Raw genomic sequence first — 27,705 nt, 5'->3', positions numbered from 1 at the left:
CCACTTGAGCCACAGCGCCACTTCCGGCTTTTTTCTTTTTGCTTATGTGGTGCTGAGGAATCGAACCCAGGGCCTTGAGCATGCAAGGGAAGCGCTCTACCACTGAGCCACCTTCCCAGCCCCTATGATTCGTTTTACTACACGTGGAGACGGATTTTGTAATTCAGCAGATAAAACCATATTGCAAACCATAAAATGGAATGCTGGAGAATCTGCTTCATGCCAGAGAATCAGAACTCCCTTCCAGGAAAAGAGAGACACAGTTTAAGTTTTCCACTCCCATTTCTGCAGCTGCTTTTCCTCATTTGCTTGGGACTGAGTTCTGAACACTCATTGGCCTCTTGGGAGAGGTCCTACTTTGTTATCAAGAAACTGTCTGTTCACCTCAACTAGACCAAAGGTTTTATGGATATGGGGCTAAATGTACTCACTATTTTTCTTATTTATTTTTCTAGTACTGGGGCTTGAACTCAGGGGCCTGGGCACTGTCCCTAAGCTTTCCTCAAGACTAGGATTCCACAGCTTGAGCCACAGCTCCATCTCTGGCTATTTGGTTGTTAATTGGAGATCAGTGTCTCAGGGACTTTCCTGCATAAACTGGTTTCAAACTGTCCTCAGACCTCAGCCTCTTGAGTAGCTAAGATTATAGGGTAAGCCACCAGTAAATACTTATTTTTTTAAACTCCAATGTTCTTCTTGTACCATTTTCCTCTTTTTCAACTCTGAAAGTCAGACTTTCTGCAATGTAGGTGACAAAGAGCATCAGGGGATGTGTGGCAGGGTGTGTGCCAGTCCCCAGGGAAGCTCACCTGGGGAATCTGAGGTCCAGTCTAACCGCAGTGCATCAGGAATGACCTCCAGTTGGGTGGTGTTAGGGGGAGCTTAATTTGAAAATGATTCCAAAACCTGTAAGAGATAAAACAAGCAACTTCTGTCTGTTGCAGTGCCTGGATATTTTTGGTTCCTGGTACTCAGCTCTCCCAAAGAGAGTGTTGTTGTACTGCTCAGCTATTCATGTAGCCTAGAATTTCCAGATGTTGGATTTAGATAGTCCATTAAAACATGACAACATGCCAAGTGCCTGTGACTCATATGTGTAATCCTAGCTACTCAGGAGGCTGAGATCTGGGGGTCGTGGTTCAGAGCTAGCCCAGGCAGGAAAGTCCATGAGACACTGATCTCTGATAAACTACCCAAAACAAAACAAAACACCAGGAATTGAGCTGTGGCTCAGGTGGTAGAGTGCTAGCCTTGTGCAAAGGAAGCTCAGGGACAGAGTCTAGGCCCTGAGTTCAAGCCCCAGGATCAGCACAAAAAAATAAATGTGATGATATGTTTCTGTTAAGGAATCCTCAGAGGTGAAAAATCTCGATTTCTATTTTGGTACACAAGCCTCAGCACCTAGCTCTAGCTAGGTCAGACATGAATGGTGGCAAGTGGTCAAGCTTCCTGAAGAATGGAAGAGAGGTGGGCCAGGGAATTGAGGAGAGTGGGCCAAAGGCCTAAGCTGTGCACGCTGCACCCAGCCTATGGAAACCACTAAAAAAGTGTGCAAGACACACTGACAGGTTGTTTGCCCATTCATTGCTTTCCAACCATAAAATGTTAGAAACAAAGGCCAATTAAGACTGATCAAATAAAGTCTGACTACTGGCATCTGATATAGCTAGATAGCAGCTAGCCATGAACAATGGGGACATGCGAAGAAATGCTGAGATGCAGGATGAAATCACAAGGAGACTTCAGGCTGGATCTGTGGACTTGAACTTCTCAGAGGAAATACTCAATTAATACACAATAAATACGCAAGTTCCAAAGGCTAAAACTGTTGTTCTCACACAAGAGACACCTCGCTATCAGTCTACTGTAAGAGGTACTTTAAGCTGTTTTTGATGCTGTGAATTAACCAAAAGTAGAAGAAAAGCCTGGCATTGGTGCTTCATTTTGTGTTTGTCATTGTTCTAAGCCACTCCCTCCCCTAATCACTTCACAATCACTTTGGGTTCCAGGAAAAACAGGACCAACCCATAATATCTTTATGACAAGAGACTGAAACTACTGGTGACAGCAGATCTTCATCTGTCCTTCTAAGAAAGATCATCTCTAAATGAGAACGATGACCTCTAATGATCAGGTTGCTTCTGGAAGTGGGAAGAATCATCTCATGGGAAGCAGATTGTTCCCTTCAAGTGATCATCACAGTGATAACAACGACCCTGGAGTCCAGGAGAACCAGGACTGAGATAAGGACCAACCAGATCACACCTGTAACTGGGGCTCTTTCCACACTCATTTGCCCCCTACCCTCAGTCCTTCCTCTGTTTAAACCTAACAGAGCATGCCTGAAGGTGAATGAAAGCTATGGTTTTCCAGGGCATTGTGCCACAGAATCAGTCTCCTTTCTCTGCCCTATTTCTTTTCTAATAAGCTTTCCTATCTCTTTTACATTGTCTCAAGTCTAGCCTACAGTTCTCTCATTGGACACGAGGATTGAGGTAGAAGGATGACAATGCTGCTCTCTCTATCATGGCTTTAGGTAGGCATTAAAAATGATGATATAGTAATGTAGAAAATCACAATGCTAAATACTCAGCTGCAATATAGTATTGTCCTATTTTTTTAATGAAAAACATGAGTGCGTTCTTATACATAGAAAAAGAAAGATTAGCTAGTCACCAAAATATAAATTGTTCTGTCTAGGTGTCTGGATTATTTGTGCTGTGTGTATGTGTATGTGTGTGTGGGGGGGTGTATTTTATTTTTTTCAAATTTTCCACAGTGGAGATATGTGACTTTCTTTGCAGAAAAATGGTTCATAAATTCATAAATCCCATTTGAAAAACAACAAAGCTAAATTGGGTTATTTCCCAAGAGTCATTACAACATCCTTTTGTTTTGTTAGCAAAATGCAACATACACAGTATCAATCTCCTGGAAGTTTCCAAGTTGAATCATTTTTGCAGAGAAAGAAATCTCCAATGCCGGGCACTGGTGGCTCACACCTGCAATCCTAGCTACTCAGGAGGCTGAGACCTGATGATCACTATTCATAGCCAGCCCAGGCAGGAAAGTCCATGAGACTCTTATCTCCAATAAACCACTCAGAAAACCAGAAATGGTGCTGTGGCTCAAGTGGTAGAGTGCTAGCCTTGAGCTGAAGAGCTGAGGGACAGCACCCAGGCTCAGAGTTCAAGCCCCACAACCAACCCAAATAAAAATCTCCAGTAGTTACCCAAGGTTACTCCATTTTTAGTTTTCTACAAGAAAGCAGGTACGTGCTGTGGCAACAATAAGCAACTTGGAATACCTTGCAGCTGTTAAAGGTTTGAGGTCATCTTGCATTTCCTAACCCTGAAGGACAGTAATGAGACTGAAACCAAACCCATGAGATGTTTTTGGGGATGCCTGAGATCAAGCTGCAGAATTTATGTACAAGGACTATACGAAAAACAATGGCAGTAACCCTCCCTCTTCCCAACAACACATTTAATTGAAAACTAATATATCTAGAGAAATGTGGATGTGGCCTGGTAGAGGCCTGGACATCACAGGAACTAAAGCTCTCACTTTCTATGGCATCATGGTAACCCATGGTGACCCTATGAGTGGGTGGAGGGAGGCCAGGAACAGATGACATTTCTTGGGGGGGGGCTACTTACTTTGTCTTTTACCTATCTCCACATTCTTCACATTTTTTCAAATATAATTTCAACATCTTCCACCAGAAAATAAGTGCTAAGGGTATTTTTAAAAATGTGTATAGTTGCAAGCTTACGACAGAAACTAGATGATAGATTTTGCGTAGGTATTTTTAAATGATTAGAATTGAAAAATTAAGTTTCTTCTCTTTTGTCTAGGTTTAACGGTGATGCTTAGAAAGAACGTTCTGTCCTTGCTGATGTTGTCGATTCAAACGTGGGAAATGGCCAGGTGCTAGTGGCTCACACCTCCAATCCTAGTGACTCAGGAGGCTGAGATCTGATGTTTGCTGTTTAATACCAGCCTGGGCAGGAAAGGCTGAGACTCTTATCTTCAGTTAACCAAAAGAAGCCAGAAATGGAGCTGTGGCTCAAATGGCTCAAATGGTATAGCACCAGATTTCAGCAGCAAAAGCTAAGGGAGAGAGCCTAAGCCCTGAGTTTAAGTCCTAGTACTGGCACCAAATTAATTAAAACAACCTTTTCATACGGACCTTGGCAAATACTCTCTTTTCTTCTTGGTAATGTCTTCCTCTTTCCTATACCAAAAATCCCACTTCTGGAACTCATCCAGAAGATACTCCCATGATGAATAAAGCAGGCAAACATGTTATTTTTCCTGACCAGATTGCTTGTGAGGAAAAAAAAAAAGCTAACAAAGAAATGAAGCTGTGAGGGAAGTGGAGGTTCACACCTATCTGTCAGAATTTGGGGACTGACTCTGCTTGTACACCTATGTCCCTAGCGGCTGTCCAGGGGGTGACAGGTGTTTTTTTCACACTTACAAGTGGTGGTAGATATCAGGGTCCCGCTGGAGTCGAGTCTGGAATCCTATGTACAAGTCATCCCAGAGTCGACCGTTCTTCACCACGTATCTGATGACGTCAACCCGGCTACGAATCTGCAACAGATGAGGCAGAATTTCTAGCAGGGGTGGACTGCTTAGAGGGTGGACCACAGAGGGTGGAACCTCCTATCCCTCACCAATGCACAGGCTCGTATTTAGGGATATGAGGGGATAGAGGAGAGAAGTCTCCAGATGCCACAGGCTGAGGGGAAAAGGAGGGAGGCTGAGTGCAGGGACATCAAGAAAAGGAAAAACAGGACGCGGTTCAAGAGCCCAATGGGGATAGCAGTGGAGCATTCATTCAGTTTAGATCACTGCATTCCAATCTTTCTGGGTAATTTTGCTCTCCTTCTGTGCCTTGGTTTCCTCATCCATAACAAGAGATAATGGAGCATTCTTCATGGGACTGTTGTGAAGATGTGTGCCATGATATTTGAAATACTTTTTTTTTCTTTTTTTCTTTTTTTTTTTTTTACCAGCTCTGGGGCTTGAACTCAGGGCCTGGGCTCTGTCACTGAGCCTTTCTGTGCTCAAGGCTAGTGCTCTACCATTTAAGCCACAATGCCGCTTCTGGCTTTTTCTGAGTAGTTTATTGGAGATGAGTCTCATGGACTTTCCTGCCCCAGCCGGCGTTGAACCACGATCCTCAGATCTCAGTCTCCTGAATAGCTAGGATTACAGGTGTGAGCCACTGGCTCCCGGCTGTGAAATACCTTTTAAGAAGGAAGTAGATCACACCTGTAACATCAGCTATTCAGGAAGTAGATGGAGAGTATGACAGTTCAAGACCATTGCAAACTTCCATCTCAAGAGAAAAAGCTGGGTGTGGTAGTATATGCCTGTCATTCTGGCTGCTGTGGGAAACATAAATAAGTAAAACTGTAATCCAGGCTGACCATGGCAAAAAAAAGTGAGGCCTTAGTTCAAAAATAACCAGAGTAGAAAGGGCTGGAAAGGCTCAAGTGGTAGAGGACCTGACTTGCAGATGCAAAGCTCTGAGTTCAAACCTCAGTTCAGTGCCCCCACCACCACCACAAAAAAGGCCTGGTGCATTATAAGTGTTCAATAAAGGTTTACTATTATCACCACTCCAAAAGCAAGGGCCCAAAGTCTCCACTTGTGCATTCACAGGCAATGCAGAGCCTGCAAGTTTATGGCAGCTGTGTGTGTCCTGTTGGCACAGGAGTAAAACTATCTTAAATCAGGTGATCTAGGTTGTGGACAATGCAGCTGCAAGACAGGCAAAGGGGTACAGGATTAGAAATAAGCAGATATATCTTGAATTTTAGCCCTATGCTGACTGGTTACATGAACTCAAGCTTGCTAAGCTGTGGTTTCTGTATAACATGGGACTTGAGAGAAAGAATAAAGTTCTCTAAAGAATATGAAAGGAGCCAGGCCTCGCTACTCAGGAGGCTGAGATCTGAAGATCATGGTTCAAAGCCAGCTTGGGCAGGAAAGTCTGTGAGACTCTTACCTCTGATACATTACACAGAAAACGCCAGAAGTGGCACTATGGCTCAAGTGGTAGAGCGATAGACTTGAGCAAAAGATGCTCAGGAACAGTGCCTAGGCCCCGAGTTCCAGCCCCAGGACCAGCATAAATAAAAAGAACATGAAAGGATGATATCCTAAGATTAGACATGGTTTGACAACCCACCATTGCCTGTCTCAAGCACAAAGGAGCTTTTCCACTATCTGTACCACATCTCCTTTTGTACTGGGAAAAATCATGCCAATGCCAGCAAAGGCAAAGTTTCATAAAGCATGGGCTAGTGTTTCAAAGAACAATGGCAAGATTGGTGTTTTTGATTCATTTGCCTTTCCCAAACAGTTCCTGTAAGACAGCTCTGCCCATTGTGATATGGATCAGAGATCTTTTATTTGCCAACTTAAAGGCTTGAAGGCATGGTTCCTTAGCTTAATCAGACTAAGTTCTGTCTGTCTGGGGATCTGGTTCTGTCCAATAAAGGGGAGTGGACTTTCTTGACTTTCTTGCTTTTGGAGAAGCACAGATGGAAAAGGGGGTAAATAGAGTTTTGGGTGATTGGATTTGAAGACAAGGAAAAGAAGGTGTGCAGCTGGCTTCTTTGTTCCTAGTTTGGTTGACTGGAAGGATGGTATTGCCAACAATCAGATAGAAAAGTACACAGATCAGTTTAAGGAAAGGAAAATGAAGGGTTGCATTTGGGCCAGGTTGAGAATGAGGCGCCAAGGATGTAGCAATCCATACTGTATTCAACAAGCAGTTGACAATGGAGGATACAAAGCCTCATCAAATCAGAGGGAGTCAGAAAGAAGTCTGGGCTGGATGTTTGAAGTTTTGGAGTTATTTGTAAAAGAATGATGGCTAGCAGATGAACTCAACCAGGAAGAGACTAGCAAAAACTAGTGGTTTGAATATAGAGTTTTGGAGGGAAATTAGAGAGTGTAGTTGGCAGCAAGAGAAAATGCAGACAGAGTAGTCAAAAAAAGTGAGGACCCAGGGTATTTCACAATTGTAATCCGAGCTTCCCAGGAGGCTGAAACCTGAGGGTCATAGTTGGAAGCCAGCCAGCGCAGGAAAGTCTGAGACTTTTAACTCCAATTAACCACCAAAAAGCTGGAAGTGGAGCTGTGGCTCAAGTGGTAGAGAGCCAGCATTGAGTAGAAAAGCTAAGGGCTAGAGCCCAGGACCTGAATTCAAACTCTAGTATTGGCTTGCACGCACATACACACACACACACACACACACACACACACACACACACACTGTATATGTTTATATTGATTCAATTCCCTTTAGAGAGACATTTGTTAGGTTCACTAGAAGAAGACGTTGCCGGCCAAAAGTAAAAGAAGGCAGAGATTTATGCCTGGTTCTAAGGACAGCTGAGGCTGGTCAATGTTTGGAAGGAAGCAGATAGGAAAGCCAGCCCAGACCAATGGCTCAAAAAGAAGCAAGCATGGACTTCAGTTCATCACAGTATTTCAATATTGGTTAGTTAACAATGACAAATGTCACAAATAATAAAATAACACAATAGTAAAGTAAGATATGAACAACATTCTGTATTGTCTTGCAACTTCTCTGTAAAATAAAAGTGATTCTAAATTAAAAATTAGGAAGAAAAAAAGAGAGGGAAGGGAGAAAAAAGAGGAGGAAGAAAGGAGGGAAGGAAAGAGGGACTTCCACCAGGATTGCCGCTTACTTCCTTATAGGAGTGCTCCCGGCTAGGTCTTTCTTTGGGGAAGGACAAATCTAGAAAGTCAACCAAATAGTCATATCCTCCAGGAAAAGGGTTGAAGTCCTCATCTGTCTCAATCATCTGTGAAAATGACATCATAGGAAATGGAAGAAGAACATTAATCAGATGGTCAGGGTCTTCAAAAGATTCCAAGAATGTGTAAAACAAAGGTCCTTAAAGGGTAGTTGGAAATTAGTATAGCCAGTTTCTGTCTCTTCTCCGAATGCTACCTTTTGCTGTGAGGATAGTCATATGCTCTTGGTGGAAGTAGACTTTTTGGTTTGTGCCATTCAATTCCCAGCCTGCACCTGTCTCTCCTTCTTTGTGTTACCACCTTGTGAATGAATTCTACCTTTTAGCTGCTTAATAACTGTTTTAAATAATTGTTGCTGCTATGCCAAATACTGAGACAAACATCTATGATCACACAAACAAATGATAACCACGTGGTGATAAAAAGATGTCAGATATTCTAAAAGCAAATGAGCTGGATTTCAGAGGAGTCCCTCATTTTTTTAAATTTTATTTGTGAACATACTGTACAGAGGGGTTACAATTACATGGGCAGGATAATGCGTACATTTCTTACCAAGCATTGCAGCCTCCTCCTTTGGTTTACCCTTCACATCCCTTCCCAGCCTTCCCCTTCCCCCCCAATCCCAACCCTTCTCCTTCCCTCCCCTTCTCCCCCCCCCCCCCCGAACCGACGTTTTGGACATGACAACTTGTACTTCTCGTTGTTGCATCAGGTCCACCTGTATCCTTAAACAACTGTTTCTTCCCCCTCTCCTCCACAAGTTATACTGACATCAAATATAGTGAAAGCAGGAGTTATACTGTGGGGGAGGGACATACAAAGCAACAAAGAGATAGTCTTATAAATGCGTTAGAAACACATGCATGAAAGGAAAAACATTAAAATACATAACTAAGGGTTCATTTTCCTGACATCACATTATCTGACCTTTTCCGCTTGACTCATACATATACTAGATATTGCAAATAAGGGAAACCATGGGACCTATGTTTCTTTGGGCCTGGCTTACTTCACTTAATATAATTTTTTCCAAGTTTTTCCATTTCCTAACAAATGGGGCAATGTCATTCTTTCTGATGGAGGCATAGAATTCCATTGTGTATATATACCACATTTTCTTGATCCATTCATCTACTGAGGGGCATCTGGGTTGGTTCCATATCTTAGCTATGGTAAATAATGCTGCAATAAACATAGTTGTGGTGGTAGCTTTAGTGTGGTCTTGTTTGTAAGCATTTGGGTAAATGCCCAAAAGTGGGATTGCTGGGTCATAGGGGAGTTCTATGTGAAGTCTTTTGAGGAACCTCCATACTGCTTTCCAAAGTGGTTGGACAAGTTTACATTCCCACCAACAATGAAGTAAGGTTCCTTTCTGTCCACATCCCCTCCAGCATCTGTTGTTATAAGAGTTCTTGATTTTTGCCATTCTAACTGGGGTGAGGTGGTATCTCAATGTTGTTTTGATTTGCATTTCTTTTATGGCTAGGGATGTTGAACATTTCTTCATGTATCTATTGGCCATCCTTCTTTCTTCTTCAGAGAAGTTTCTCTTTAAGTCTTTAGCCCACTTATTTATTGAGTCCCTCAATTTTTTAGGAGACATGATCACATGGGCAAATCTGTTTCTCTGGTCAGCAGTTGCATGTGTGAGGGGAAGGGGAACACTTGGTAAATGATCATTTAGAAACAAATGGGGACTCTAAGGATTTGGCCTATTTCTAAAATACCAGAAAGCAAAGACAAATAATATTTAGCAACATACCCTGACTACCAAGTTATAATTCTTAAATCCAGCCCAGGTGAAGTATTCTTTTATCCAGGATGAGTGAAGAAAAATTTCATCTCCTACAGCAGCCTTCAAGGTATTCAGATATGGTTCAAAGTCCCAGGAATCCTTGTAAATTTTAGTTCCTTCTGGAGGATTTGTGATACCCTTGCTTAAAGACACAAAGGTTAAAAAAAAGAGTGAAAGATGCAAGCAACAAATAAGGAGGCAAAAGTTAGCACTTAATGGCAGAAGTCAACCAGACTACTAGCTCTGAAACTACAGCAATGATTCCCAGGGTGTCTCAAGCCCCATTTCAGTCTAAACCTGAGCAGCTCCCATATGGCACTGACTTGGATAGTATTCTAAGTCAGGTTTCATTTGAACAATAAAATTCATGTCTAGGATCAGATATGTACACACACCTGTAATCCAAGTTATTTCAGAGAAGAAGATAGGAGGACTGGGATTTGAGGCTAGCAAAGCTCCCTTCTTTGGAATAGGAGAAAGTTAGCAAGACTCTAGCATAAAAACAAGCTGGGTATGGTCCCAACTATGAAGGAGGAGAGCTAGGAGGATTGGGTCTCTGGCCCAGACAAAAGCACAAGACCTTATCTGAAAAAACAAGGCAGAAGAATTGGGCATCTTGTTCATGTTGTAGGAGTGCTTGTCTAGCAAACTCAAGGTCTCAAGTTGAATTCCCCTCCCCTTAAAAACTGTTAGGTGCAGTGGTTCACGCCTATAATCCTAGCTGCTCAGAAGGCTAAGATCTGAGGATTGTGGTTCAAAGCCAGCCAGGGCAGGAAAGTCTATGAGACTCTTATCTCCAATTAATCACAGAAAAAGCTAGAAATGGGCTGGGAAGGTGGCTCAGTGGTAGAGCGCTTGCCTTGCATGCATGAGGCCCTGGGTTCGATTCCTCAGCACCACATAAGCAAAAAAAGAAAAGAAAAGAAAAAGCTAGAAGTGGAGCTGTAGCTCAAGTGGTAGAGCACTAGCCTTGAGCCAAAGGAGCTCGGGGACAGCGCCCCAGGCCTAGAGTTCAAGTCCCAGGACTGGCAAAAAAAATGAATGAATAAGTAAATAAAATAAAGTTCATGTTTGGAGGGAACAAATTAAAGCCATAGATTTAGAATCTTATGACCCATATAACTCTGAGTATTAGATACAATCTGGTTGTACTAACTTCCTGAGTGTTTCCATAGGCCTACCTCCCTATCCTGATTAGAAAGTGAGTTTCATAAAAGCAGTTAGTATTACTACTTCTAACATGGGCTGGCCAAGTGTACAGAAGTGAGCTTTTTATCATAATATTGAAAAGCATATCATTAACCCTTCTGTATCCTTTACAAATACATAAGTCAAACCTGTCTGTTGGGTCCTTCAGCATCCTGCCCAAATCAAGAATAGCTCCGGGTTGTGGGGTCCATGTCACAACATCAGAGTTTTTCTTGATAAGATTGTTGAGTTCATTTGGATCATTTTTTATGTTTGTTTCCTTAATATACCTGAGGAAGAAAAGTATTCCGAATTGATTACTACAAGGACAACATATTTTGTTTTCTCTATATTCCTACTTCCCAGTCTCCTTCTACCCACACCACTTTGACTAGTGTCCTTAATAGAGAAGAATTCTCAGCTAAGGAAGTTGTGCATAGCCTTTGTTTCTACGATGATTAATTTTGAAGTTAGATGTACAAAGACAATTATTAGATAAGTAAATGAGAGTTACTCTTGTGTTTAAGATTAATGAAACATATTGACTGATTAGATTTTATTTCGCAGGCAGATTAATTGCTTAACAAGAACTAATTTGCTTTATCTTCACAATAGATCATGAGATAGCTATTCCTATTGTGTCTATTTTGTAGAGAAGGAAACGAAGGCTTCTGACACATCACACAGCCTTGTGGAAGAAAGTGCCTCATGTCCTTTAAAGAGACATGGTAGAGAGAGGATACCACAGGTCACTTAGAATGTGCCGGTGAGCCAAACACCCCATAAAAGCACAACATAGGATACCCCAACCCCATATCAGCACAGCAGTGGCTCTGTAGCCCTCTGTTTAACTGCCTATTATTTTCCTTTAATTGGGGCCTAATAAACTTTGGTTTCTTTTATTCTTATTCTTGGAAAATTCTTTGGCCAACTTGTGATTTCAAAAGTTTGTGACCAGTCAGGGTAAGCTAAGACTTCCTAGGAGATCCTAGGGCGGGCCTTCTCCCCAACCTTTAGAGTAAAATTTAAAAAGTCTGTCCCTTCAAAACCACTACAAATCCACCAGTTACCAAAAAAAGTATACATGTCCTCTGTAGATCTCATGTCCCCCTTTTGGGGTGTGCGTGCGTGCGTGCGTGCGTGTGTGTGTGTACCTCCTGTCTATCTTATGACTTGGTTAACCTATAATTACATTTCTTTTCCAGTAAACTATAAATCAGGTAATAATTTTGTCTCTACTTCTCCAGCACCTGGCACATATTGCTACTGCAATCAATAATAAGAAATCAGGAACAGTACTGATTTAAAGGAATGATGTGTGTGTGTCTGTGCACACGTGTGTATGCACACATGTGCACACAGTGGGGCTTGAACTCAGAGCCAAAAGTTCTTGCTTAGCATTTTTGTTCAAGGTTGGTGCTCTACCACTTGAGCAATACCTCCACTTCCAGCTTTTTATTTTTGCTGGTTCGAGTAAGAGTGTCACAGACTTTCCTGCCTGGGCTGGCTTGGAGTGTTGGTCCTCAGATCTCAGCCTCCTGAGTAGCTAGGATTAGAGGGAAAAGATTTTTTTACGCCACTTTTACTGGAAAGACTTAGAAGATGATAGACATCTGGATAGTATCAACAAGAAAGATAAGGAGAGGTCACTATATGGTGAGAAGATGAAAAGTAACTGCAAAATAATGGTATGTTTTACTAATGAAACAAAGTCCAGGGAGGTTGGGCTGTTGGTCCCAATAAACAGTGATTAGACCAGAACCTAAATTTCACATACACTGCACCTCTTTTTGAGCTATAGGTTATGGGTCATTCTTCCATTACTGCTATCATGAACCCAGAAAACTTTATTACCCAGTAAGTTCGACTAAGTACAGGCAAGTGTCCTCCCGCGATAAAGTGACACAGGCATTCTTAGCCCTTTTGTTCATCGACTGCCTCACTAAACAGACCTCTATGAGGCAGATGGCACCTGCTCATAAAAACTTTATTGTGAGGAGCTACATCACTGTGTGGGATCCAATAAATTCTGTATATCATAATTCTGTATATGGAATTTTATGATCCAATAATTCTGTATACAGAAGTTGATGAAAGGAAAGTTTAAACATCAATAAGATTTGTTTATAGAATGATAAAGGTAAGGGTCAGAAGTGTGCTAGAGTACCTAATTAGCAAGCAAAGAGCCCTAAAAAATAAAATAAAAAGGTAAAGCTAAGCTAGGTGTGGTGGTACCCAGCTGTAATCGCAAACACTTCAGAAGACAAGGCATCACAAGTTCAAAGTCAGCCTAGGTTATATATTGAGTCTCTGTCCCAAAAATGCATACGCAAATGGAGCTGGGAAGGTGGCTCAGTGGTAGAGTGCTTGCCTTGCATGCATGAGGCCCTGGGTTCGATTCCTCAGCACCACATAAGCAAAAAGAAAAAAGCCGGAAGTGGCGCTGTGGCTCAAGTGGTAGAGTGCTAGCCTTGAGCTGAAGAGCTGAGGGACAGCGCCCAGGCCCAGAGTTCAGGCCCCACAACCAGACCAAAAAAAAATAATTTAAAAAAATGCATACGCAAAGAAACAGGCCTGCCATGGTAGTGCATATTTATTACCAGCTACACAGGAGGCAAAGGTAGGAGGATGTTGAAGGCCATCCTGGGAAAGTTAGTAGGAGACCGTATTTGAGCCTAAAAGCAAAGGGACCGAGAGTATGACTCAGGTGGTAGAGTGACTATACGCATAAGTTCCTAAGTTCAAATTCCCAATATTAAAAAATACAATGAAAAAATAAAATTTGTGCTTTAAATACTACAAAATGTACATGTTGCTTTTTTCCCCCTCAAGAGGGTTGGACTATGAAATATGCCTGTAACACAATTTGCTTGTATCATGAATATAACATAAATATACTGTCTTTACCATGACATTCGGTATTCTCTATGAATAGTCATGTTTATTGTTTCCGTTCTTTTAACATATTTACTTATATCCAATCATTTGAATTCATTTGTGAGTTAGAACACATGTAGCAGTTTGTGTAACCACCACCACAAATAGGGCAATTCATCCTTCCCACACTTCCTGTGTTTGTAGTTAACCTGTCCCCTAGTTCCTAAGCTTTGGCAACCAATGGTCTGTCATTTGTTTCTGCAGCTTAGCTTTTGTCTAGAATGTCACATACACAGAATCATTTTGAAGCTGACTTCTACTCACTCAATAATGCCATTTTCATCCATGGAGCAGCAACTGTCTCTAACTGTTAAGTAACAACACAATCGGCTAGATAGTTCATCCATTCTCTGATTAAAGGCCATTGGGGTTGGGTTGGTGATTATGAATAAATAAGGCTGCTACTAATATTTTCATATGGCTTTTGTGTGAATAAGTTTTAATTTCCTTGGACTAAACTCTGAGAAAGAGTTGAGTCATGAATTGTTCAGTCACCCAGTAAGGTTAGCTTTAAAGAGGCTGTTGAACTATTTTCCAGGGTGGCTGTGCCATTTTGTGTTATGAATGATAATGGGTGAGTTTCTGGTGCTCCATTTCCTCATTATAACGTGGTAGGGAAATTTTCCAAATTAATAAAATTGAATAGTTATGTCATTGTGTAATTAATTTGCATTTCCCTAATGGTTAATACTATTGAGCATCTTTTCGTATTTACTCTCTTCTTTAATAAATTGTCTGTTGAAATACTTTGCCCATGTTTAAAATTTTCCAAGTCTTTATCTTTACAATAAAAAAATATTAAAAACTTGCAAGTCCTTCCATTTCCTTATGAATGGGGTGATGTCATTCTTTCTAATGGAAGCATACAATTCCATTGTGTATATAGACTACATTTTCTTGATCCATTCATCTACTGAGGGCCATCTGGGTTGGTTCCATATCTTAGCTATGGTGAACAAGGCTGCAATGAACATAATGACATAAGCCAACTTCCTCACTGTCATTAGAGGATTCATTCAGATGATTCAATGAAAGGTCCCTAGCATACTTCCTGAATCATACTTAATAAATGTCACTTGGTTTCCTCTTATATTGAGGATGTCTATCTGATTATCTCAGGGCTTTTATTCGTGCTGTCTATCTATTCTCCAATAACTGGTTATAAAGTTTAAGATTTCTACCTTCACTTTATTTCTTACTTCACATTGAATCACAGCCAAATCACTCATTCTACCACACATTAACTTATGTGTAAAAATAGATATTAGAGATAATGTACAAAATATCTAGCCATACTTGTCTGATGGGTGGGACTCCACAAAATAGCCAGCAAAAGGACAATAAATTCGGGGTTGCAGGTCCTTCACCAGCTGGGCCTTGTAGTTCAATAGCTTCTTCCTTTCTGTTTTAATGAACTGGGCTTTCCAGTCCTCTGAAATGACAGGATTTGGGTTAGAGTCGTTTCTGTTCAGAAATCACTGTAAAACCAATATTCTAGTAGTCTGAACTTGTTCACGAGAGAAAATTGATAGATAATAAATGAGAGAGAAAATTTCTCTCTTCTGAGTCTGGGATATCTTCCTATCTTTATTATGCAACTTTTATTCATACTTGATTACAAGAAAAATGTTATCAGATCAGCCAAAGGTACTCAATTGTCTCCATATTTGTGATCCTTTGGCTTGGATCCTAGCTAAATACACAGGTCAGAATATTCATTATTCATACCTTCATTCAAGTATATGTAACACACACACATATATAACATAAATAAATAAATATATATGTATATATATATATATGGGGGGCAGTCAGTCATGGGGCTTGAACTCAGGGCCTGGGCGCTGTCCTTGAGGTCTTTTTTTAATACCTTTTTATTGTAAAACTACTGTACAGAGGGGTTACAGTTACATGAGCAAGGTCATGAGTACATTTCTTATCAAGCCTTGCTACCTCCTCTTTTGTTTTTCCCCTACCCTCACTTCCCTCCCTCCCAGAGGTCTTTTACTCAAGGCTAATACTCTACCACTTTGAGCTACTTAATTGAAGAGTCACCAATAACTTTCCTGCCTGGGCTGGCTTTGACCTGTGATCCTCAGATCTCAGCCTCTTAAGTATATAGGATTATAGACTATGTGAGCCACTGGCACCTGGCTACAAGTGTATTTTAAAGATGTAATCATTAGCCTTTAACAAACAAGTGACTAATATCTTAGCATATGATAAAAGTAAAACATTTGTTATAACCTGTCAATGCACAGTGAGTAAGAGCCCAGAGGTAGGGTCGCATTTGAGATCAAAGTTCTTTCCCTCTACATTCCCCCACTTACCAGTTGTACAGCAATGACTAAACGACCTAACTTTTCTACATCTGTTTCTTCCTTTGTAAATGGAGGAATAGTACCCATCTCACAAGATCATTCATCCGTCCACTTCTTCATTTCTTTCAGCCAAGATTTATTGTGTATCTACTATAGGTCTGATGCAGTTCTGGGCACTAGGATTATGACAGTAAACAAGACAAAGCAGATTCTTCCTGCTTTTGTGGATCATTTGCTTCTGTGAGGGAAGTGCATCAATCCAGTCATCGTAAAGAGTAATATGCTACAGATAGAGTAAAGCAGGCCAAGGATAGAGTGTTTAGGGCAAGAGTATAGACAATGAAGGCCATTATTAGACAGGATAGTCAGAGAACACATGGCAACTGAATTGAAGATATGGGCAACAAGTTGCTGGCCACGTGGAATTTAACAGAGAGGACGCCAGGGAGTAGACAGAGCAAATGCAAAGGCACGAGACAAGAATGCACTGTAGAAATTGAGTTTGAGGAATAAAGGCAGTCTGGTGTGGGCTAATTGAGAGCACAGGAAAGAGGAAGGAAAGGAAAGTGTGGAATTAGGAAGAAAAGATCTAAAGGATCAGGGAACTGTTACTATTTCTATGAAAATTTAACAAACCAAGATAAAGCCATAGAAGAGAAAAAAAATCAAAGTTGTTCATAAACCAGGTACAGCTATATTAATCATTTTAAATGCACATCTCTGTACTTGTGTGAATGTGTTAGCTAATACTTAACAAGTATATTTTTACATCCCAAATCAAACTGTGACCTCCTAAAAGACAGAGCCTTCTCTCTTTTTCTCATGTAATTACACACTCTGAAAAGCTATGGGTATTGATTTATAGAAGAAAACATGGAACAAGACAGAGGCAATCTGCATTCCATTTTCTGCTACTGCTTGGTAGAGATCATTTGACCAAACATCACAATTCATTAACTGGAAATATTGAGTACTTGCAAATGCTAGTGCTGAGATACCAAAAGGAATGAAATATCCCACTTTACATTTACATTGCCAACTGTAGCACCATGCTTGGGTCCAGGGCAGAAGAGTTCCTGCCTGGAACCCCACACTTTAGAAGGTCCACTTCTGGTTATGCCACTAACCCCCGTGGCCCAACAGGATGTGCCCATGCTGTTTCACATACCCCATTCTGGACGCCATTCAAGAACATTTCACTCTGAGTGGCCAGTTTCATACCAACCCTGTCCTGTTTCATGGTCCATACCATGAGTCCAAATGATACTTTCTCTTGGCTGTCATTGAGGTGTTCCCTGATCTTACTGTCTCCTTCATCATCACATTTGAGTGGGCAACTTTAGTGTGTAACCTCTACAGTTTACAAGTGTGGTTTCCCTATAAGAGTGTCAGCTTCTTGTGGGGAGGAATTCACATGTCAATTATCTTTGCATGCGTTCTCAGAGCATTGAGCAAAGTGCCGTCACTGATGCTTGGAAACACTTTGATATAAAAGATTACCGGTAAATTTTCCACCACTGAAAGTCATTGGGAAGCCTGATGCTCCTCCAGCAAAGTCACTCATCATGAGAGCAACTTTTTCAGGCAGCCTTCCTCCATTGGGTCTGGTACAGTCCACTGTATTGAGTATTTTATGACCTGTGAAGAGACAAAATGGGATGAGTACTCAAAGTAAAATCATGAATATTGATTTGAATGGCCAAACCAACAGAGTCTGTATCATCTGACTTATTTGATTATAAAATAATTGATTTCAAATTTGATTTAAAAAGCTAAAGTCTTCCATAGTATATTCTAACTTTTAAAGCGAATATATTCATTCCATTTGACTAGGTAGATTCTGAATATATCATGGAGACAACGAGCTTGATTCTATCTGGATCATAGATAGATTGCTTTCTTCAACTGTCTGTAGGTTTGAGTCCAAAGGATGCAAGGAAGAAAGGTTAGAACAACACAAGCCTTTTGCAAAGGCCCTATTTCAAATGATTATTGGGGCAATAAAACCTTGTTCTCACACAAAAAGCCAAAGTATATTTTGGTTACCAGAAAATGTTTCACAATAAAAGCAACTAAAGGGATTTATTCAATAAAAATAGTTTCAAAGATATCATTAGAGATATTATAGTTGTTTTCTTTTTGCCAGTCCTGGGACTTGAACTCAGGGCCTGGGCACCATCCCTGAGCCTCTCTGCGATCAAGGCTAGCACTCTGCCACTTGAGCCACAGCACCACTTCTGGCTTTTTCTGTTTATGTGGTACTAAGGAATCGAACCTAGGGCCTCATGCATGCAAAGCAAGCACTCTACCACTGAACCACATTCCCAGCCAATATTATAGTTATTTTAAGGGTATTAACTAATACCCTTATGCTAAAGGCTTTCATATTCAATACATTATTGGAAATTTGTTGACTGGAAAGAGTATCTAAAGATTGGTCATATTTCTAAGAAGAGTACAGAATATCCTATGTTCTCTAAAAATTATGAGAAGGTAAATACAGGATGATATTTTAGACTTTATTACCATTTTTTCTACCCTCCACATTTTCCATTTTTCATTATTGAGAAAGATAAGAAAATACCTTTGTATTCCACAATAATACAAGTGTCCATCTCAGGATGAACACCATCCATCAAGATCATAAATCGAAGATTTTTGTCTACCTGGAATTTAACAACAGAGACAACTGTATTTGGCATTTACCTCAGTGTTTTTGTCTAATTTATATTCGCCTATATTAGTTATGTAAGCGGGGGGGGGGGAGGAGGAGTGTGTTCATTGTTATATCTCAAACTGCATTTCAACCCCTCTAAGCCCTTCTACCACTCTCCCTGCCTCACCTAATTCAATATTTGAGAAATTTGTCACTTCTGGAAAGACTGGTACATCAGAACTTAAACAAGACAATTCCTCTTACTTGGAAAAAGAATGGATTCTTACTATATTTTATACAGTTATACTATTGGTCAATGGAAAGAAATCCATCTTTTACCAATACCTAACAATGGAAACATAAATAAAGGTAGTATTTATCAAGTCTCATGTAGAAACATGGGTCATTCTCTCCTTTAATCTCCAGGTGACTTAACTCATCTAAAATTAACCTCAGAAACATGACAAAGTGTGGAAAGAGAACAGTTCTCTTACCTGCTGCCATATTCCAAATGGTACGACATTGATATTTGTTAACTGGACATCACTCTGATCTAGATTCCAAAATACAGGTCTTTCTGTATCACCTACGTAAATGGGGATATCTGGTCTTCTCACAGAAAGATTCTTCAGGGTAGGATAACTATGATCAGACAGATAGACATGTTGAAAGAGTGAAAGGGTGTTATCTAATATGAGACAGCTTCTTCATTAAACCAACACATCAACCAAAAAGCTAGAATAATAAAAATTGGGCTTTTAATAGACTCAAGAAAAGAGTTTCTGCTCAAAGGTAGACTGCAACAGTGAGTGGCCCTTCCTGGAAGGTTCCTCTTTATTATTAGACTATACCATTTAGTCTCATGAATTTTCATGCCTGAGCTGGCTTCAAATGTGATCCTTAGATCTCAGCCTCTTAAGATCTGAGTGGCATAAGCCACTGGCACCTGGCTTATTTCATTCTTATATATATAAAAAAACACTGAGATTTTTTTGTTTCTGTAGATGAGGAAACACATTCAAAAAGATGCAACAAACAAAACATTGGTACTCAAATTTGGGTTTCCTGATTCTAAACCTAGTGTTGTTTTATCAAAAGATAGTTTCTAACTTTAATCACTGTGCTCTCTACATTAAGAATCAGGCTAGCAGGTGGAGAATAATGTGAGGTGAAATGAAATGTATAGTCATAAGAAATGTATGAACAATATCAATGTATCAGCACTTATCAACTGTATTAATACCCTATGTTAACATTGTTATCTGGTATGGGGGAGGTAAGTTTTCTCTCCCCAAACAGGTTCAAAATCTCAAAAATTCTGTGAACCAATGTATTATTTTTAACCACAGAGTATGTTCTACATGTAAACTTTGTCATGTAGGTAGGACCATGGGATACGTGAAATTACTTTAGTACATTGTGGGGATTGCTATGTGCATATACTGGTGAACCAGAAAAGTGCTTAAAAACTTCCAAACCATGATGAAGAAAAATGACTCTGAAATTAAGCAAAGAATTTGGAAATGTGATCCACCCTCTCCTAAAAAAATTGGTTCATTCAAAAAAAAATGTGTGCTTTCTTTTTTCTTTTCTTTTGCCAGTTCTGGGGCTTGTCAGAGCCTGGGCAATGTCCCTGAGCTTCTTTTGCTCAAGGCTAGCACTCTACCATTTGAGCCACAGCTCCACTTCTGGGTTTTTCTGTTTATGCCATACTGAGGAATCCAACCCAGGGCTTCATGTATGCTAGGCAAACACTCTACTACTATGCCACATTCTCAGCCCTGTGTATTTGCTTAAGTGAAAAGTTCTCCTTTCTCTCCTTTTCAAGGCCTGGGTTAGAGAAGTTTCTGCTTGATCATCAATATCACATCATTATGTTTTCACTCAAGTGTCTGATTAATAAGTATTAATAAAATCTAGGAACACAATGCTAGGGTGTCATAAAAGAAGGCCTGGCAAACTATAGTTTGAGAGCCAATTGAGGATGATTTTTTTTTTGGGTCTGGTCGTGGGGCCTGAACTCTGGGCCTGGGCGCTGTCCCTCAGCTCTTCAGCTCAAGGCTAGCGCTCTACCACTTGAGCCACAGCACCACTTCCGGCTTTTTTCTTTTTGCTTATGTGGTGCTGGGGAATGGAACCCAGGGCCTCACGCATGCAAGGGAAGCGCTCTACCACTGAGCCACCTTCCCAGCCCCAAGGATGATTTTTTTTGTAAAGAAAATCAAAGGAACAATTGTTTTAATGGTACAGGAAAACTATGATATTCATATGTTATTTTCTATAAATGAAGTCTTACTGAAATAGTAGTTCTCATTTTCATTTCAAGACTATCTATAGCTGCTCTTGTGCTGTGATGGTAAAGTCCATCCAGTGAGCTATAGCACAGATGACATGGCATACAAGGTGCCAAATATTTGTACTGGTCCATTAGCACTTTCTTTGATGGTTGTTTTGATGTTGTTGTTTTGTTTTTGCTGTTGTTTTTCTTTGAGATGGATCTCACTGAATAGCCTAGGCTGACCTTGAACTCATGATTCTCCTGCCTCAGCCTCCTGATTTTTGGATTTAGGGGCATGCCTGTGGACACTGGCATTTTTTTTCATGTGTCAACTTTCATGACCCTTAAGCCTAGGTTTGTGCCAAGTGATCTGAGGATGCAAAGTGAGGTTGTTAACCGTATTTTCTCACAATAACACCTTTCTCACTCCCAATGGTAGAAAGTGTAGAAACAATTTTAAAACCCCAACTGCCATGTAAATATAGTATTTATCGTTGTCTTGGTCTCTTTTCTTTATCTCAAACCAACCTACTTCCAAAGATGATGCCTTTGTTGTAACGGTATCTTAGGAGTACATTGTTTAGGTTTGATTACCTCAGGTGATCTGAGTGCATATGGCTGATGTAAATTAGGTCTGCTCTGCACAGCCTCTCCAGCCAATCAGATGGAGGTTCATGGAGCAACCACCATCCTCGGGCAAAAGCAGGACCAATTAACCAAGGGTCAAAGACCATTCTCTTGTCTCCCAACTTGAGATCCATGCAGGCATGAGTGAGATATGTTATCTGTTAGAAGAAAGTAAGATTCCTATGATTAAAATATTAGTATTCATTAATGTTAAGGGTAAGATTTGGCTACTTCAATATTACAAGTCAAGTAGAGAACCTTGTTTCAAAGCAACTTAATCTTGGACTTTACTACAATTTAACAAGAGCCTTAAATGGATTACAACTCCCAGCACAGGTCATGACCCTATTAAAATCAAAACTTTCAAGACTGGCTTTCATGTTTATCTAGTTTTAATCTATTTAAATTAGTTGCTAAATACTTACTTACCCTAGAGAACATTTTGTGACCCATTCTTCAAAGCACAACCACAAAGAGAAACAGAAAGGAATAACTTCCAATGAGTTGGGTGGGTTGATATAGTCAGACAGACTGGACTGTTAAGCAGCTAAAGAGACCTGTATGTCTTCTAAATGACCTGCTCAATCTCTGAGAATGCTCCCATGACTTATGACATACACCGAAGGGAGAATTCCTAACCCATCCCTTCATTCCTTTGCCTCCCTCATCCTGAGGTATCCTGTAGGAAAAGAATGTATGAAGAAGCAGCTAGGTAACAGGAATTCTGGTATGAAAAGTAAACAAAATAGGTGAGGAGCAGTCAAAGTGTCAAATCAATTTTCTGTACTTCAGTTTTGGATGGGTTTCCATTTGTTTCTTTTAAAAAGTAACTGTTTGTAAATCAATAAAATGTAAGTCATCACATCAACAGAGCCAAGGTCAAGAGCCACATGATTATCTCTATTGGTTCAGAAAAGGCTTTTGACAACATACAACACCCATTCATGTTAAAACCTCTGAAGAAAACTGGAATAGAAGGATCATTCTTTAACATAATAAAAGCCATGTATGACAGAAGAACAGCCAATATCATACTAAATGGGGGAAAACTAAAATCAATTCCTCTAAAATCAAGGATGCCCACTTTCTCCACTCCTCTTCAACATAATTCTGGAATTCTTAGCCAGAGAAATAAGGCAAGAAAAGGACATTAAAGAGATCCACATAGGGAAGGAAGAAATAAAACTATCCCTATTTGCAGATAACATGATCTTATACCTAAATGACCCCAAAAACTCCACCCCTAAACTCCTAGAACTAATAAACCACTTTGACAAAGTAGCAAGATACAAAATTAATCCACAAAAATCAGTTGCCTTTCTGTATACTAACTATGTACAAGCAGAAAGAGAAATCAGGAAAACAACCCATTCACAATGACCTAAAAACATATCTAGGAATTACCCTAACCAAAGATATAAAGGTGAAACTATTTAGTGAAAACTATAAAAGGCTAAAGGAAGAAATCAAGTAGGACACTGGGAAATGGAAAGGCCTTCTATGTTCTTGGATAGGCAGAATCAATATTGTGAAAATGGCCATACTGCCAAAAAAGATATACAAATTCAATGCAAATCTCATCAAAATCCCAATGACGCTCTTTACTGAAACAGAGAAAACAATCCAAAAATTCATATGGAACAGCAAAAGACCTAGAATAGCCAAAGCAATTCTGGGCAAAAGAAGCAATGCTGGAGGTATCACAATACCAGATTTCAAGCTCAACTATAGAGACATAATAACAAAAACAGCTTGGTGTTGGCACAAAAATAGACCCAAAGACCAATGGAATAGATCAGAAGACCCAGAAATAAAACCACATACTTACAGTCAGCTGATATTCAACAAAGGAGACAAAGACATACAGTGGACAACTATTGGTGCTGGGAAAACTGGGCGGCTACATGCAGAAAAACTAAAAGTGGATCCCAGCCTATCACCATGCACTAACATCAACTCAAAATGTATTAAAGACCTCAACATCAAACCTGATACTCTGAAACTCCTGAAGGACAGAGTAGAAGAGACACTAAAACTTGTAGGCAAAGTCAGGAACTTCCCAAAGAGAGTCTCAGGGTAACAACAAATTGGAAAAGACTTGACAAATAGGTCTACCTTAAATTAAAAAGTTTCTGCACAGCTAAAGACATAGCTACAAAACTAGAAAGACAGCCAACCAATTGGGAAAAGATATTTATCAGCAATATACCAGAGGCCTAATATCCATTATATATAGGGAACTCAAGAAACTAATCCCTCCCAAATCTAAAAGACCAGTCATTAGATGGGCAAGGGAGCTAAAGAGATACTTCTCAAAAGAGATAAAAAATGGCAAAGAAATACATGAGGAAATGTTCATCACCCCTGGCCATAAAGGAAATGTAAATAAAAACAACCCTGAGATACCACCAGTCAGACCCCAGTCAGAATGGCCTATATCCTAAATTCAAACAACAACAAATGCTGGCAGGGATGTGGAGAAAGAGGAACCCTACTGCATTGCTGGTGGGAATGTAAGCTAATACAACCATTCTGGAAATCAATCTGGAGATTCCTCAGAAAACTAAACATAGACCTTCCATACGACCCAGCCGTACCACTCCTAGGCATCTACCTTGAATAACAGGAATCAGGATACAAGGACACATGCACCTCCATGTTCATTGCTGCACTGTTCACAATAGCCAAGATATGGAAACAACCCAGATGCCCCAGCTGAAAGGATCCATAAGTTGTGGTAGCTATATACAATAGAATATTACACAGCCATTAGAAAGAACAAACGAATGGCATTCTCAGGGAAATAAATGGAACTAGAACAAATCATGTTGAGCAAAATAAGCCAAAATCAGAGAGGCAAGCAGCACATAGTCATTCTGATATGCAGATATTAAATTCAAAATGCAACAAGATATGACAAAGTAAACAGGACTTAAGAAACAAAGGACCTCTTCTTAATTTGTCATATTGTTTTTAGATGATTCTATGTCCACATATGAAATATATATATATATATATATATATATATATATATATATATATGCATGTATGAGGGAAGCCAGGAGGAGGGCACCAAATCAGAAGGAAACAGGTGAAAAAATACAGCAGAGAGGCCCATCAGCTGCACTGGACATTGATGAAAGTGAATTAAGCAACTCAAGGGCAGCACTGGGAGGGAGGGATGGAGAGAGAAAGAGGGAACAGCTTACACTAAGCAAAAGGAAAGAAATGTATATATCACCCTATTTGGAAGGAATAGTTGTATTGTCCAAGTGTGTAGAGTTCATACACTTTAGAGACAATGATAATGACAATTCACCTTGTGAAGGTTAAAATGTGTTTGTGACTTTAGCTAAGTATCACTATCCCACAATGTGGTGAAATTTATGTAATCACTTAATCTCAATAAAGAAATTAAAATAGATAAAGAAAGAGCAATGTTCAAATATACTACAAGTTTCCCACACGTGGAAAGATAAATGTTTGCTTTGCTTATCTCTTCCAAACTACTAAATTATTTCTTTGGAAACTCCCTTGTACCACTAGAAAAAAAAAACATGCATGAATGTTCATAGAAGACCAGATGGCAAGATGCAAACAAAGATAAATGGCTAATTGTTGGCTGTGGTTTGAGTGTGGGTTGTTCCCTAAATGTTCTTGTGATGCAAGCTTAGTGTCCAGTACTGACTGTTGAGAGGTGGTGGGACCTTTAAGAGACAGACCCCATTGGGAGACAAGTGCTTCACTTGAGACGTTGTCCTCTCAGAAGAGATGACTATAGTTCTTGTTTGATGAGAATGGTCTATTGTAAAGGAGGCTGGCCTCTCTTGGTTCTCTCTTTTTCATGTGCTATGTGACCCTTACATCCACTCCAGCCATTGCGATATTCTACATTGTGAAACTGTGACCAGGGCTGAGTAAATGCCAAGGCCATACTTTTGAAGCTGCAGGAATATGAGCGAAATCAACCCTTATCCTATAAAGTACCTAGACTTGGGTATTTTGTTATAAGCAAACAAAAACTAAAGACACCACTCTGTTCGACAAGGATGTAGCATAACGATAATTTCTAAACATCTAAAGTTTGATACTATTTTTATTATTTTGTTGCTTAAAATATTACCCTTTTATATTCCTTACCTGCACTTCCCCGAATGCCAAATCTTCAGGAGACCTAGGATCTGAATCCCAGGGATTAGGAGGGTTCAGTTCTAGAAGTAAAAGACCATTGTTTCCATCCATTTCAACCACTGGAACCAAAGAGAAAGAAATCAAGAGCTGTAAAAACACGACCTTTAATAAAGTAACGCTGAAATAGCCATGTATGGTCTGAGTACACAGTGTCAAAAATCAAAGGGAACAGTCTCTTGAGTCAAACAATATATCCTGAGACAAGAGATTTAGTCAAATAGCAGTCACTTCTCTTATTCACATTACACTTAAAACAACTCAGAGATTCCAGTCATGTAAGGGACACACACAGACATGCACAAACACACTAACTTTATTGTAATAAAATAAATGACGCAGATGAGTGCACGGAGCTCTAAGTGCACAGAAAGGAATACCTGATCTGCTTATAAACACCAAGCAGATTTCAACTAAAATAGCCCTACATCTAGACATGAAAGATGATTTGTTTGGGGGGAAACAAAGACTTACGATAATGGATGGAAAAGGGATGAGACCCAGTCTGATGGAATTTAAAGGAGTGTGTGTGTGTGTGTGTGTGTGTGTGTGTGTGTGTGCGTGCGCATGCGCGCGCGCATGTTTCTGGGACTTGAACTCAGGGTCTGGGCATTGTCCCTGAACTCTTTTGCTTAAGTCTAGCATTCTACCATTTGAACCACAGTTCCACATCTGGCCTTTTAGTGGTTAACTAGAGACAAAAGTCTCATGGATGGGCTGGGAAGGTGGCTCAGTGGTAGAGTGCTTGCCTTGCATGCATGAGGCCCTGGGTTCGATTCCTCAGCACCAAAAAAGAAAAAAGCAGGAAGTGGCGCTGTGGCGCAAGTGGTAGAGCGCTAGCCTTGAGCTGGAGAGCTGAGGGACAGTGCCCAGGCCCAGAGTTCAGGCCCCACGACCAGACCCCCCCCCCCAAAAAAAGTCTCATGGATTTTCTTGCCCTAACTGGCTTAGAACCATAGTCTTCAGATATCAGCCTACAGAATGTCCAGGATTACAGGCTTGAGCCACTAGTGCCTGACAAACTGGAACAAACAACAGGTGCCTGTGCCATTTCCTTTCAACCTTTCCCTTTCTTATTTAAGTTGGCTGCTCTGTCAGTAGGTGCAGAAGCCATCTTGAGACCCTGAGATTAAAAAAACCTACACATAAAGATGAGCTAGCTGAAAGTCAGAAATGATGTTGAATCCTTGATAAACAATAAACCATCCTATTTCCTACAATCTGCTTTCCACCTGCGTGTGATACAAGAGAAAGAGGAAAACAGAAAAAGAACCCTATGCAAGATTAGGCCATTGCTATTTGGTTACTGCCATAAAGCAATCCCTACTTCTTACGGCATGAAAGCAACGAAGTCAGAAGTTACTTTTAGAAAGGTCAGTGTGTGTGTGCAATAGGGAGGATGAATTGGAGAGAGGCAGGATAGCATTCTGGAGGTCTCTCTGTATTGCTGGGAGGCCTTCAGCACAGATGGACATAGACTTGGGGGACACGTGGCTTTGTTTGGGGCTTATACTTTCCCACCTAATAGCATGACCATGGACAAGTTACTTAATTTTTCTATCCTTTGGCGTTGTTATAGTTATCTACTTCCAAAGAGAGCTTATCATGTATAGGACTTATTAAATATTTGTTGAATTGATTGTGTTCATTTCTTGTTCCCCAAGACTGTCTGAACACAGCCCTTTATTTCACAACATAAGCACTACTTCTGCCCAGAACTAGCACCTGATGCTGTAGTTTAACTATAGTATTAGCTCAATATGAACTATAAATAGTCCATCTTCCTTTTCAAAAAATGACTTTGAAAATTGGAAACCAGTGTTATCTCCCACTGTTTTCTGTCACTCCACATTCCTCTGCATGCTCCACCACTGCCCACCTCCTCAGACAGACCGCGTGGTAGGGC

The 27,705-nt window shown here is 40.2% G+C and overlaps 1 protein-coding gene across 3 annotated transcripts in view; it reads right to left on the bottom strand.

Moving 5' to 3' along the window:
- Positions 1 to 27,705, bottom strand: part of LOC105999993 (cytidine monophosphate-N-acetylneuraminic acid hydroxylase) — a 123,117-nt gene that overhangs the window by 22,336 nt on the left and 73,076 nt on the right. For 2 of the 3 annotated variants that reach the window (XM_013035176.1, XM_013035175.1), the window contains 11 exons: positions 25,752 to 25,861; positions 21,579 to 21,769; positions 19,201 to 19,348; positions 18,635 to 18,716; positions 17,551 to 17,688; positions 15,026 to 15,161; positions 10,942 to 11,082; positions 9,572 to 9,746; positions 7,737 to 7,853; positions 4,484 to 4,599; positions 810 to 906 (listed from right to left, as the gene is read on the bottom strand). In XM_013035176.1, the coding sequence (XP_012890630.1) occupies positions 831 to 906; positions 4,484 to 4,599; positions 7,737 to 7,853; positions 9,572 to 9,746; positions 10,942 to 11,082; positions 15,026 to 15,161; positions 17,551 to 17,688; positions 18,635 to 18,716; positions 19,201 to 19,348; positions 21,579 to 21,769; positions 25,752 to 25,861 (1,430 nt within the window). In that variant the 3' untranslated portion in view covers positions 810 to 830. The remainder of the gene's footprint in view (positions 1 to 809; positions 907 to 4,483; positions 4,600 to 7,736; positions 7,854 to 9,571; positions 9,747 to 10,941; positions 11,083 to 15,025; positions 15,162 to 17,550; positions 17,689 to 18,634; positions 18,717 to 19,200; positions 19,349 to 21,578; positions 21,770 to 25,751; positions 25,862 to 27,705) is intronic. The other variant, XM_013035177.1, reaches the window with a different exon arrangement.

Source organism: Dipodomys ordii, unplaced genomic scaffold (assembly GCF_000151885.1).
Source record: "Dipodomys ordii isolate 6190 unplaced genomic scaffold, Dord_2.0 Scaffold206, whole genome shotgun sequence".
NCBI lineage: Eukaryota > Metazoa > Chordata > Mammalia > Rodentia > Heteromyidae > Dipodomys > Dipodomys ordii.
Note: the sequence above shows the minus strand (reverse complement) of the source record. Positions and strands in the feature narration are given on the sequence as shown.